The 15,115-nt window shown below is 37.9% G+C and overlaps 1 protein-coding gene across 1 annotated transcript in view; it reads left to right on the top strand.

Moving 5' to 3' along the window:
• CFAP47 (cilia and flagella associated protein 47) overlaps window positions 1-15,115 on the top strand; it is a 330,871-nt gene that overhangs the window by 105,373 nt on the left and 210,383 nt on the right. Inside the window, exons 30-31 of the mRNA XM_054695900.1 lie at window positions 8,821-8,902; window positions 10,923-11,051. Coding sequence (XP_054551875.1) covers window positions 8,821-8,902; window positions 10,923-11,051 — 211 coding nt within the window. The remainder of the gene's footprint in view (window positions 1-8,820; window positions 8,903-10,922; window positions 11,052-15,115) is intronic.

Here is a 15,115-nt window from a genome sequence, read left to right as displayed (position 1 = left end):
TGTTGGTGAATTTATAGCATTTCTTTTTCTACATTTGTAGTATCTTTGTCCCCAGGAGTCCCCCACATCTGTAGGCAGTGTTGTTATTCCATCTTCCATGCTCCTGTACCACTAAAATAACATGTTACTTGCTGTTATGTAGTGAATATATTTTGAAATACATTACTATGTTTTTACATTTTGTTTCTTTGTGTATGGAATCTATTCCATAGTTAGCCAAAGATATTCACCTACCTCAGCAGGGTGGAGACAGATGCTTGTAAGGGAAATATTTGGTGTTTAGGTTTTTTTTTTTTTTTTTTTTTGGTTTCTGAGTAGGATTTTTCATTCTCTAACAAAACTATGCTACTCTGCTCTTAAAAATTAGACATGTATGGAACAAAGTATTTTTTTCTTCCTTATTCTCTCACTATCATGGCAGTCAAAACTGACTAGACTTTCTTGTGATCTTGAAGTTTATCCACAAGTTTCAAAGTCCCTGGAGAGACTGAATTAAGACCCACACAATCTCCTATGCTGTGTTGGTCAATGGGAGGGACTCCTCTAAAGAGGCAGAGCATAGGAGCTGGCTGGCTCTGAAGTCACAATGTGAATGACAAATATATGACAAATGGACAGTGAATGAGTCAGTTTGAAGGACTTCTTGGTTCTTCATGGTGCTAAGAGGAGAGATAGAAGAGCCCACCTCAGTAGCAGATGCCCAGTTGGCAACTAGACTTTCAGACTGAGAGGGGGCGTTGCTGGAGACTGAGGATCCAGAAATGTGGTTATAGATCTGCATGTCTCTTTTTTTATGTTATTCATTATTTAGTGTACCCCACTAATTTGTGAGCATTTTGGAGACAATAAGCAGCTCTAAAATACAGGGTACCAGGGAATGGTGCCACTGTTCACTAAAGATTTATTTGTTAGCATTTTTCCTTTCATAGAACTTTGCTTTTTGAACTTGTGTGGTGAAAGGAATAAAACTTTGAAGTCCTGTCTCAGGAAAGTCATATAAGAATGAGGAAAACCATGAAATAAAAAAGTTCGTGGTAAAAAAAGAAAAGGTAATGGATTTGCATTTCAGGAGAAAAGGTGTAATGAGTGAGAGAAGTTGGAGAAAGATAGGTTTTGCACTATGCATATTATACATAGGATTTTATTTATAATGTTAAACTATTGATAGTTATTTTGTACACTGGGACCCCCAAAATGGATCCACCCCAGTGGCTTACCTATGTCACAAATCTAAACCCAAGTCAGCCTATACTTGAGAAACACCTGTTATGTAACCTGACATGGATTGTTTTCCCTTGAATAAAGGACATTACACTTGTTACTAAATGATTTTATGTTTGTCATTTGACTCTATGAACTCTTAAAAATGACTTTAATTATTAAGGCATTCATTGCATCTTACCCATATGAGTTTGCTAGGATTACCATAACAAACTGCCAGAGACTGGAAAGCTTACAAAACTAGAAATTTATTTTTTCACAGTTCTGGAGGCCAAAAGTGCAAGAATAAGATGTTGACCGATGGGGTTTCCTCTGTGGCCTCTCTGCTTGATTTGCAGGTGGCTGCCTTTTCTGTGCCCTGCCTTGGTCTTTCCTCAGTGTACACACATCCCTGGTGTCTCTCTACAGATTTCATCTTCTTACAAAGACCTTAGTCAGATTGTGTTTGGGTCCACCCTCAGGGTCTCATTTTACCTTAATAATTTACCTTAAAGTTTAAAGGCTTAACTCTAAATGCAGTCACAGTCTGAAGGGCTGAGAGTTCATATTTCAGCATGACTATTGGGGGGACACAATTCAGCTCATGATAAAGCTTTCTATCTTCTATTGTAAGGGACCAGGAAAAAGACTAATTATAATGAAGAAGAAATCAAAATCAACAAGCAACTATAAACCAGAGACACACTACAGGGGCCGTGGGTAGGGGGAGAAGGGAGTAGGATCAAAACAAGAGGGGTGGGAATTGTATGGGGATTATAACCAAGATGAAAATGCATACATTGTGCAAAAATGAAAAAGTGATGTAAAAATATATAAAATTAAATTTTAAAAAAGTAATAAAAGTGTTGTTTAATTGGTTGTTATATTTCACAATAAATTTAGTGTTGCTATGTTTGAAATGACGTGCTTAGTATTTCTTGTCATTTCTGCCTCTTATAGGTATAATTTGTCCCTCTTCAAATTCACACGATGAAGCTTAACCCCCAATGTGACTGTATTTGGAGATAGCGTCTTTAATGATATAGTTATGGTTAATGGCATCACAAAGATGGGCCCTTAATCTGAAAGGCAGGTAGAGAGATTTCTCCACAAAACAAGTTTTCTGGCACCTCCTTCTTGGACTTCTTGCCTGCAGAACTCTGAGAAAATAAGTTTCTGTTGCTTAAGCTATCCAGCCTGTGGTATTCTGTTAGGACAACCCCAGCAGACTAATACAAATACTAATATCCTTTGATAAAATTTCATTTGTTCATAACAATCTTTTTTTTAAGATGTAATTAATTTTCATGGAAAGAATTTTCTACAGCTTTCAATTTCCATAATATAAAAGTAAACAGAAGTAGAATACCCTGTACCCTATACTTGAAACTGTAATGTAGTGAGATATCATATAAAACGACCATAACTCTTATTTTCTAATCCCATTGACTTTTACATCAATTGTTCATTTATCAAAATAATTGCACTTAAAAAAGCCAACTTCCCTTTGTTAGTACATTTAATTCCATTTGTGATTTCATTTCTTTTATCTTTAAAACCTTACATCCTTTGGAAGCTCGCTTGCCCTTCTGTGACTGTACAGGTGCCTCTCTTTTCATTTCTGTAAGTAAAAAAACCCCTTAAACACTTCTTACCTACATGTGACCATTATGGAATTTTTTAATGAAATTGCATCTAAGAGTGAAAATATTTCTTTTTTATTAAATTTTCAGTCATGTACATATCTATATAATTTGGGGGATATATTTTCACACTTCCATAGGTGTACATACTTTACTCACCTACCACCAAAATTTCTGTGCCAGTGAGCTATCCCATGCATACCCCTACCACCTCCTCCTCCCTCTCCCCTATTCTCCCTGGTAACCAGTATATTTTTCATTGTCTAAGAATTATTTTTGCTGCGCTTTGCCAGTATGTGTTCTTTCACAAGTAAGTGAAACCATCTGACATCTGTCTTTCACTTTCTGACTGATTTCATTTAGGATAAGTCACCTTAAGATCCATCCATTTTGTCCTAAAAGGCACTATTTCATCTTTTTTTAATAGCTGAGTGGTATTCTATTGAGTAGATAGTCTACAATTTCTTTGCCAGTCACCTGTTGGTGAGCACTTACGTTGATTACATGACCTGGCTATCGTGGGTAATGTTGCTGTGAACATAGGAGGGCAAAAATATTTTTGTATTAGAGTTTTCATAGAGAATGAAAATATTTCAAAGCACCCATCTAAGAAGTGATTGTGGAAGAGTGCTGTCAAGTGGGGGTAGGAGGAGCATGGCTTTTGAGTTAAGTAAATGCAGGCTTAAATTCTAGTATAAACTCCTATGACAGTGCAAATCACTCACTGTTTAAGCTCCAATTTCAGAATTGGCTGCAGAATTGAGGTTGATAATTCCCAAACCCATTTGGTTGTAAGAATTAGCAATAATAAAATGTGCACTGTAAGATATTTAGTACGTGTGATTCAACATTCATATGCTGAAATGTTGGCCTAAATTATTTCACCTTGGTAACTATTAGTGACATTCTGAAAACTGACTCATATCATTATCACTGAATTAGAATATTTTAAAAATCTGTTCTGTTAGTGATAAATGCTTTGTTGGCATAAGGATGTCAGAAAATCAATATTTATCAAGGATGTCTTTATATTAGATAAATTAGAATTTTACTCAAATTTTTATGCATTTAAAATAGAAAGCACATGACTACTCTTAATTTGCCACTTTTTATTCTTGGTCCTTGATGATTAATTCAGTAAAGTAAACACTCTCATTCAATAAGGCAAAAATTCTAATGCCATTCTGTATTAAAAATCTGTAACAAAATCATTCTATATTTAAAATCTAATGCAATGTTAACTATGAACTAAATAAGGATGTTTGGACACTGAAATAATTGTGCACTATAGAAGTCAACTTTCTCATTACACTCTATGATATGTTGTTGTTGTTGTATTTTTGTTGCCACACTTCCCAGTAGCTTTAATATTACATGGGTGTTTTCTGTTTTGACATTTCATGGTGTGAGAATGCAGGCATGGAAGAATGATTTTGGCATTAAAGCCAAGGCATTCAAATTTATTGCTATTTTATCAGCAAATACATGCCTATCAGGATATGTTGGCTGTGATAAAATTGCTCAACATTTAGAGAATGGCAGTATGGTTAATAAAATTGGATCATTAATCCATGTTACACACATAGGTTTCATCATGGAAATATTCAATAAATGTATTACCTTCAAAAATTATCATAACTGTTTTTCCTCATTTAAATTTAATGAGAATAAGTAAGGACTTTTGTATAACTGGAATTCTATCTATTTTGTGCAATAAATGAGACATTCCCTAATTTTTGGAGATTAAGTTTATACTTTTATAAATTAGTACATCTAATTTCATTTTTTTCTACTCAGAAGAAATATTTCAATAGAAAAGCCAGCATGTGAAATTGTAACAAATCAATTATGAAAGTCAACTCTTATGAAACTACTCACCAGACAGAAAATCTATTGACAGGACATAATTGTAAATACTATCTCAGGAACTCATGAAGTTAGCCTTTGAGATAGATTCAAAATGAAAAGAATGAAACTTTTGGGCAAAGAGCCTAAAAACTGTGACCAGGTCAGAATCTCTCACTGATTCTAGGTCTGGTCACTGGCTGTTGCAAATGCAAGCACAGGGGCCTTTGGTACTGCCAATGGAAATAATTTATTTTAACCAACAGGATGGAGAACTAGCAGGTGTAAGGTGGAATTGCAGCCACAAGAACCGGCAGGGTGCAGCAGAGGTCTGACAATGCTGAGGTTGGGGCTCCCCCCTTCCCCACCCCCACTCTGGAAGGGTGGGGAAGGCTTGTAAGGGCAGCTGCCTTTCATAACAGCTCTGACAAAACAGAGATCAAGTCCATATGCATCATTCCCTTTTAAAGACTCAAAGGATAGCTCAGCTCCGCCTCCTTCAAGCAGCTGCCTTGGCTCAGGATATCAGGGTGGAATTAGGGCCTCGACAGTGTGTAGACATTTTGCTGTCCATTTTGGGTGGTGTGTGGACATCAGGAGGAGGAGTTTGCTCCTCAACTGCGCCAGATCACTCCATTGAAACAAATCTCATACAGGAGTGGAAAAATAATTTTCCCCTTAACCCTTAATATAAGTGATTCCATTTTGACTTATTTTTATTTTTTTAAAGATTTATTTATTCATACAAGAGCTGGGGTACAGGCCTGAGGTGTAGGGGGTGAGAGGACTCACCAGAGACAGTGGGGAGCAGAACAGGCAGATTGACTGAAATACACTGCTGAGGGGAGCAGTGGGCGAGACAGGAGAGGTCTGCTGTGCCATGTGGGTCACCTCCTTGGTTGGGAATTGAACTCCTGCTGCAGTGGATGGTAATAGCTTCATAGTGCTGCGTCTTAGCCCCTTGTACCACCAGGGAGGCCCCTTGACTTGTTTTTCACAATGCAAAAATGTATTCTTCAGGTTCAGTTCTTACTGAGGACCTACTTCATGTTCAGCACTGTGGAATACTTAAGTGAGCACACTCACTTCCCAGGAAGCTCTTAGCTTAATGATACCCTGATCATTTTCCTTAGCATTTGATAGACTTGATAATTTCCTCCTGAGATCCTGTATAGTTTCAAATGCCAAGAAGTTTTCTAGTTTCTTCATAGATCTCTAAGCTGTCTGTTTCACTCTCTAGGATTTTAACTTAATGGGACCTCATCTCATTGAGTTCTGAGTTTTACACAGGATTTACTTTGGCTACTATTGCTAAGGAGTGGTGTATTATTAACATTAGATTTTACTTAAAGTTACAGTAATTCCAATGTAATGAAGATTCATTCATAGATGTGATACAGACAGGAAATGTGTGAAAATCAAAGAGAAGTTATGATTTTTTTAAAAGATTTATTTATGCATGCAAGAACTGGGGTATAGACCAGAGGTATGGGGGTAGTTGAGAGGATTTACCAGAGAGAGTGGGGAGCAGAACAGGCAAATCTACTGAAATACACTGCTGAGAGGACCAGCAGGTGAGACAGGAGGAGTCTGCTGTGCCATGTGGGTTGCTCCCTGGCCTGCTGGGGATGGAACTTGTGCTCTGTGGCTGGAGATAGCTTGATAGCTCTGTGTCTTTAACCCCTGTGCCACCAGGTAGGCCCAGGAGTTAAGATATTTAACTTCCAAACAGAGGAGTTTTTTATATGCAAAGTGATTTCTTCCACTGGTTTCCACTGCCTTGGGGCCAAGTCAAACTTAACAGCTATAGAACTGTGCTCACTGCTTATACTTCCACAGGGATTCCCCTCCTTATTTCTCTCTTATTTGTCTCTGCTATCATCAAAATTTGAGCTTTCAGAATCATCTTAAGTATCCTTTTTCCTTTTTATTTGTCTTACTCACCAGTAGTTACAGGACTTTAAACTGAAGAGGAAGTCTCCAGAGTTGAACACTAGATTCGGTATCCTCTGTTAAATGCTGTGATGATTAGTGTTCTCTGCTCCCAAAATGAGTTCTAGATCTAAACATCTGAACTATTACAGAACCTCCAAGATGTGTGGGTCCAGAGAACCTCTAGGAGAAAGACTTCACCAGAGAGTGTTTCAAGTGAACAGGCAATGCTTTACTAGAGACTCATGTACCAGGGAACCAGTGCCCAAAAGGAGAATTTTAACCTGGCTCCAAGAGGGGAGTTAGGAGGAAGTGTTTAAAGGGTAGATCCATGAAGTGGGGCAGAGGAGAGCGACATTTGTTCTGGATTGGGCTACCCCCAGGCATGCATATATGGGTTCCATTCCAACTGCACTTGGAGTGCTCTCAGCTTTCTCCCAGAAAACTGAGGCAATCATTAGTCTGGATCTAACACGTTTGTCTAGCCTAGTGCCTTTGGTCAGTCTGTAACAGGGTAGTCCCCAGGAAAGGGGGAGGGTCTGGTGGGCTGAAATGTTTGGACAGTATGTTGGGATAAGGCCCTACAGTCTGTGACTTAGTCTCCCTGTTCCAACAGGTTCTTGAGAAACTCAGTCTAACTCAGCCAGTAGTTTGATTCCCTCATTCAAATAGGACATTGGACAACTATTATATTATCAGCTCACAATTTATTTTACCTAGGCTGTCTCAAAAACCACTACTCAGAAGCACTTTCTGCCGAAACTGTATTGGCTCTGTAGAATAGTTTAATATGAATTATATGTATGAAGACATTAGGTTAAAATACTTCAAGTGGAGACTCTGCACCTGAAACAGAGAGCCTGAAACAGAGAGCAAGACAAGGGCACTGGTGGAGGTGCAAATGAGTCATGGCAGCTCCCAAACTCCACCCTCTAGCAACCAGGCTTTTCTTTCTACTTACTGGACTGAACTATCCCTGATAGAGTGATCCAAGGAGCAGAAAAACTGTTCTGGATTGGGTTTGAACCCAAGAGGCTGGGTTCTTCTAGTTAAGATAAAGAGCTGTGAGTGTTTACTAGTGAAAATGGCATGATCTGCATTAACATCCAACAACATGAAGACATGAAAAGTGGCACATGGAAATGTATACACAGAAATGGAAATCTATAATTCTTTAAAAGTAGGAAAGCATTCTTCCAAAATGGGTACATTCTCAATTTTCAAGTTTGAAAATCTCCAATTAAAAGACTATGCCACCGGGATCACATTATAGGCTTTGGTTATATATATTTGTTCTAAGAGTATGCTCAACAGTGGCCATGAGTGACTTTGTTGTGCTATTAGTCTTTCCATGCAACTGGAACAAGTTGAATTTCATCATGTCGATAAATTGGATTGTCATGATACCTTTTAATTGCTTCAGTGACATGGTTGTTGATCCCAGCTTTGTTTCTCTTGGGGTAAAAAAAAACTATAACGTTCTCAGAATATTTAATATTAAAACTTTTGAAAAGTCTGCCAAGCATACAGGGACCCATTGTCACATCACTACATAAGTGTAAGGGATGTATTATGAGAGCCTCAAATTTGCCTCCCAAGGATGGGGACTTGGGCAATATTTAAGGAGTTGGGGAAAAAAATGACAGTGTCAGAAAAATGTAACTTGATAGAGTCTGAGTGGTTGCCTTTTGCTGCCTTGCTGTAACTTGAATGTGGGTCCAGAATCACAACAAAACTGGGTATCCCTTGCTGCCTAATGCTGTTGCTTTAAGAGTGAGTCAGGTATTTTAGTTCTGTTTCCCAGGGCTGTTTTTTGGGTCAGCCAATGAGAAAGTGAACAGTCTTCTGAGCCTTTACTCTGAAAACACAACTGTCAATTTAAAAAAAATTCTGCTTTTCCATTTAAATAGGTAGTGGTATTTTGGTCCCATTAGTTCACTCTTACAAGCTTGTCCTGCTTTTCTTGCAAGATAAGCAGAAACAGGGAAGACCATCATGGTTTCAAGGGTAGGTGTGATTGTAAGTAGATAGTAAGTTCTTTCTCCTTAATCAGTTCTCAAAAGGAATCAAAAATTGTATAAATCTTAAACTTGAAAATTAAAAATTGAAAAAACAATATGCCATTAAATTAATTGAATTTCAAATGCAAGTGATGTATGTATATTATACTATAATCATTTGGATTTCTTTTTAATTTTAGTGCTCAAGGAGCATGTATTTCTCATGTACTGCCAGAATTTCTGCTTGAACCAGAAGATTATAAGAAGTGGATTGAAATTACAGTAAGGGGATATAATTTTTAGTAACAGTTTACATAGTAATATTAAATTACTGGTATTCTTTCATAGAAGATTCCATTTTCTTTTTATTTATATAATACTTGACAATATTTTTACAATATTCTATTTAAATTTTATACTATTTTGCTTATTATACTATTTTGCTTATTTAATTTATATGAGACACAAAGAATTTTCCACAAATCAGATCCTTGCCATATCTGATTATATTAAATTCACTGAGTAGAGGAAGCAGTAGTAATCAAAACAAAGCAAAGATAGAAACAAAGAAAAGTTCTTAATTATTTTCTTTTGTTTCGAATTTTAGAATGCTTGATTTTTTATTTACAAAATATTCTAAATATTTTGACCAGCCTTGGGCTGGGGGGTCTGGGGGGATGGACGGGGTGGGGTGTGTGTGTGTGTGTGTGTATTTGCATGAAAAACCTTTGCAAAAAAAAATCCTATGCAAAATGTTCTTATGATGGGTGCATATGCAGTATCTTCTCCTGAAATAACTTTTTAGAATCTGTACTTTCCAGAGAAAAAACTAGTTAATTTCCCTACCACTTGCCAGTCCCTTTTTCTGTGTTAGAGAAGAATAGAGAAATTAAGGAAGGTATGCAGTTTTTTTTTTTTTCAACGTATACAATTCTGTTTATGGAAAACTATTGAGAAGGGGAATTGATTTGAGAAAGCTACAAGTTTCATGGAAATTAGTTTTGATGCTCTTATCTTCACTGCCACAGGACATAGGAGGTGACCCCGGGCCCTGTTCTTTGTTGTTGTTGCAGTCATTGTAATTTGTATTGAGGCAGTGTTGGTTTACAACACTGTATAGGATTTAGAGGTAAAGGTTCACACCTCTTCAGATGTGTGTCATCATCATCATATCACACCCACCACCAAAGCACCCATAGTCCTCTACCATAGCCCATTGACCCATTGCTCCCCCCCCCCCCGCCACCCTTCTAGCAGTCTCACTTCTGCAGTCAGATTTCTACAGTTTGTTTGGTTTGATTTTATCTGTTCCTTTGTTTTGTTTCTCTATATTCCACATATGAGTGAAATCATCTGATATTTGTCTTTCTCCTTCTGAATTATTTCAGTTAACATGATCCCCTTCTGTTCCATCCACATTGTCACAAATGGCAAAATTTTATCTTTTTTTAATAGCTGAGCAGTATTCTACTGCATATTTGTGTGTGTGTGTGAATATGTACATACCGCATCATCTTTATCTACTCATCTTATTGGGCACTTAAACTGTTTCCATATCTTGGCTTTGCAAATAGAGCTGAATGAACATAGGAGTATATACATTCCTTCAAATTAGTGTTTTTCATTTTCCAGGAAGGTGCCTGAGAGAGTAGAAATGCTTGATAATATGGTAGATCTTGTTTTAATATTTTTAAAGATTTATTTTTATTTGTTTATGCATACAAGAACTGGGGTGTGGGTGGTGAGAGAATTCACTAGAGACAGAGTGAGGAGCAGAACAGGAGGATCTACTAAAATACACTGCTGAGGGGAACAGCTGGCGAGACAGGAGAGATCTGCTGCCCAGTGATAGCTTCATAGCCCTGAGACTTTAACCCCTGTGCCACCAGGAAGGCCCTCTTTCTAATATTTTGAGAAACCTCCGTAATATTTTCCTGTTATTTCGCATGCTGACAAGTTCCTGGGGCTTAATCCAATAGGTGTGGTTCTTTTTGCAATTTAGAGTTCAGAATAACTTTGCATCTCCTTCTGACATTTCTGCCACAGAGTGAACTACTAGGTGCATTGAATAAATAAATCTATCATCTCTGTAAGGGATTCTGTGTTCCAGAAAGTTATCAGTGTTGACAGCTTCTATTTCTGTCACATGGGAAGTTAGAGTTCTTGATGAATGTATAAAAAGGGCATGCAATGGATTTATGAAAAGGAAATAAAAACTTCAATGCTAACTTAGTAGTTAAAACTTTGAGCTTAAATTTGCCTTGCATTTTAATTAATGTTATAATATTTTATGTTTTTAAAGTCTTCCAGTAATACCTCACCCGGGAGTTCTAATATACCTCTAAAAAAACATTCTCTTGTCCTTGATATGACTAAGTTTGAAGACTGGAGTAAACGAGCATGGACAGATGTATTCCTTCAGATATACAAGGTAATATTTGCATTCTTCTTCACTGCCTTTTTTTTTTTCTTACAGGAATAGTGTATTAATTAAGATATAAGCAATACTGTAAAAGATTAGAAAACAGTAGCCTAAATAAGATGAAATTTTTATTTCTCAGGGGACTCTCATGAAGTAAGTGGTTACAGTGGAATGTCTTCCATTCTCAGTATTAGACTTTCATCCATGGATCAGTTTCTCAGATGCAAGAGCATAGACAGGAATAGTAGACAACAAGTAAATGCTTTTTAAGACTATCAAATGAAAAATACATCATTTGCATTTTCTATTCTGTTGGGTAGAATTTTGTCATATAAGTGCACTGAGCTGCAAGGAAAGTTGTGAAATGTAGTTTCCACAATAGAGAGCTGTGGGAGTACTCAGTGACTATAAAGAAAGATTAAAAAATGCATGTTGGTGGAAATTACCGTCTCTACTTCTGATTCATAGTAACTCCTGCTCTGAATGTTTTTACAAGCTTTGTGAATTTGCCCACCAAAGCTCTTACATGATCGTACACATGTTTTTACCACCATCAGTTGTAACACATGCGAGTAGATTCCATCCCAGATTGTACTGAATTAGTGTTTTCTAAATTTTGAAAATATTTTTGCCTGCAGTGGTTAGTTATTCCTGGCAGACTCTGCAAATAGGCTAATACTTCAGTCACTTCCCAACTCAGGCTTGAAGCATTAATTCCTCAAAGTCATTTGAGAAGTATCAGGAACACTGGATTCATCAAGAGCCAAACAAAACCACTTCAAGTCATTGAGCTCATTTTTTATTAAGCTCAATATTATGTTGCTCCCAGTATCCTTAACTTTTAGAACAGCTCTTCTCACCAAAAGGTCAATAGTCTTGAATTTATTTTCTCTGGACACATTTTTTGGTTGTTGCAATAATATGCAACTAAACTACCATCTGTAAATCAATCTCCTTGCTCGGTTAAGATATGAGTCACTTGGAAATATAATTTGGTTGCTTTGTTTTTATTTTTATTTTTTGTGAAGAAATTCTGTTATGTGATGAGAATAATGCCTGTGTCAAATGAATGCTGTATCTGGTGATGTAAAATACACAATACACACAGCTTTCTCAAGACAGAGTCATCATGCACTGTCTTCCATTACACAGGTGATCGATTCACTTTGAAGGCATGTTATCACCCACATTTTTTTTTTGGTAAAGATTTATTTATTTATTTATTTAGACAAGCACTGGGTACAGTCAGAAGCACAGGAGGGTGAGAGAATTCACCAGAGCGGGGAACAGAACAGGCAGACTGACTGAAATACACTGCTGAGGGGAGCAGCGGACGCAGCAGGAGAGGTCTGCGTGGCATGTGGGACTGTCACCGGTGGCCGGGGATTGAACTGGCGCTGCAGAGGCTGTGGGCAGCTTCGCAGCCCAATGTTCAACCGCTGCACCACCAGGGGAGGCCCAGGGGAGGCCCTGTTTTTATTCTTAATTTCATTTACTATCCTTTTTCATTTTGAAAAGAAATTTTTGAAAGGAAATTATGAGTATTTTACAAAATGATCTTTTTCTGGTAGCGTGAAAGCTAATAGATCTTTACCACTGATCATTTGAGAAGCACCAGTATAGAATTATCCGTAAGAACCCAACATGGTGGCTTTTCTTGTATTGAAGGTCACACCCGCCCTCTGTGTGGGTCCATCATCAAATCCATATTTTTAGTCTAGGGTCACTTGCAAATCTTGTCTCATGTATGGAGTGGAGGACAGAGATGACAGATGAATCATGACTCAGCTCAGGTTATTAGCCCCAAACATTTATCTCAGCTGTACTCACATGATTCATCTTTTGGTATTCCCTGAGAAAGGGGAAAGGGTCCTTTTCAAAGACTTTTGACTGCATTGTTATGAATATGTCATTTGAAAATTAGGAGCTCTAGATCACATAATGGCCAAAAAGAAAGAATAAGGCAGTTTTTTTTTTTCCCCTACACTTTTATTTGTGTGTATGGGTGGTGGGGGAAGAATTTCCCTTCTTTCCTTATAGGTTCTTTGACTGGTCTGATAACTAAACATATGGAAGACAGATGATGAAAAGAAAAATTTTATTTCGTACATAATTAGGGGAGCCCCCCATAAAAACATGTGACTCGGTTGCCTGGCTGCTTGTGAGTCTCATCTTTTTCTGAGCTAAGGAGAGTGGTAGTGGTCTGGAGTTTCAAAGGGCAAGTGTTTACTACACAAATGTTTGCCATGCCAGGCAGATGAGTCTTCCTGATATAAAGCCATCTCCTTCTGCGTTACTAGCTTTCTTCCTAACACAGATCCCCTATCTAAATTCTCTTATGCGTTTCAGGGAGAGGTAAAAAGCATCTCCTGAATCTGCTGTGTCTTAACTGCCGTCAGTTTAGAACAGTCTTCATACCACAGTGGCACATTTAAGAGTGATGTCCTTCCTTATGGGACATCCCCCAAAATGTTAGATAGGCCTTTCTCAAAATGCCCTGAGTAGCCTCTTCCAATAAGTGTCACTTAAATATGGACAACTACGGCCTCCCCTGTGGCACAGCGGGTTGAGTGCCCCGCTGTGAAGCTGTCCACAGCCTCTGCAGTGCAGGTTCCATTCCCGGCCAGCCAGGGGCTACCCACATGGCGCAGCAGACCTCTCCTGTCTTGCCTACTGCTCCACTCAGCAGTGTCTTCGGTCCATCTGCCTGTTCTTTTCCCTGCTCTGTCTCTGGTGAATTCTCTCACCCTCCCACACATCTGGCCTGTACCCAGTTCTTGTATAAACAAATAAAATCTTTAAAAAATATATGGACAGCTAAAGGCCATTTGAAGTTCTGTGACCCTTTTCATGCCTATTACCATTATTTAAAGAATGCAGGTTATTTTAAGAGCAGTGAAGACATTAGATACTAACTTTGTTCTTTCTCACTTGTTTGCCCTTTTCCTAATCAAAGAAGTGATCACTGTTCTGATTATGTCCTTGTAGAATGTTGTTTGAGAATTAGCATCTTGCTGTAGGTTTATCAATAAACATGTCCTCCCTATTTGAAAAAACTCCTGTTTTTACTCTGAGAGAGAAAAGATGAGGCCACCCCTTTCTTGTCATCTGAAGTCTTGCCTTTCTCGTGCCTGCATGCCCCAGCTCTGTAAACACAGTATAAATTTATCTTAGTGTGACAACCAATGTAAATACTCCATGTGCATATTGGTAAGTTTTTGGCCCATTCACCTATTAATGTGTCTGGTATAAATTTGTTCATCTCTGTGGTCTCAGAAGAACCAGGTGGTTTGGGGGGATTTTCCCCTGTGCCGTGGCACACCCTCTTAGACTTAATACAATTCCCATTTGCAGATGAGTAAGTCCTATTACCAGACATGTGTCAGGTAAATACAAAAATTTAGAAGTGGATTTTTTGATGAAAATTTAAAACTGTTCCCATAGTGGCAAAGAGAACAGTTTTGACACTCTTATCAGTATTTTAATAATGTGTAAACTGTAGCCATTTGAGATAGCATAGGTACAATTGCATAGGTATGTCATGTGTAAAGAAATAAGTACTTTTTTCCAAAGCTATAATTAACATGACTATTAAAAAATTCATCTTAGATTACATCTTCCAGAAACAAATTCTGAGACAAGTGTTGAAGCACAGGTAGTTTACTTCAGAGGTAATGCCATGGTGCATGGGTATTAGAGAAGGTAATTGAGTCAGAGAATATATACACAGAAGCCAGTAATAGATGAGGTTGCAAAAGGTTCCACCAGTGCATCCCAGTACGGATCTATAGGAAACCCTGTAGAATAAATCTCAGATTATCCCCAACTGTGTGGTAAATAAGCTAGAGTAATTATCTATTTCCTGACCATCTCTAATTAGGGGGTTGCTCCTTGGGGTCATTAATCCTCTCGCATTCTTGGCTTACCTTGCTGTGTGCCGATTTTCACGTATGTACCGGAAAAAAAAGTCCTCCAGCAGAGATTTGTAGGTGATAACAATAAGTAGTGTTAGAAACAAGACAAGGTGCCGAAAATGGAGTTACTTATGCCAAGCCCCAGATCACCAAGCTGTG

This window comes from Talpa occidentalis, unplaced genomic scaffold (genome assembly GCF_014898055.3).
Source record: "Talpa occidentalis isolate TD23 unplaced genomic scaffold, MPIMG_talOcc4v2.1 talOcc4.15, whole genome shotgun sequence".
NCBI classification, from domain to species: Eukaryota; Metazoa; Chordata; class Mammalia; order Eulipotyphla; family Talpidae; genus Talpa; species Talpa occidentalis.
This window is presented reverse-complemented; position numbering and strand designations above follow the sequence as displayed.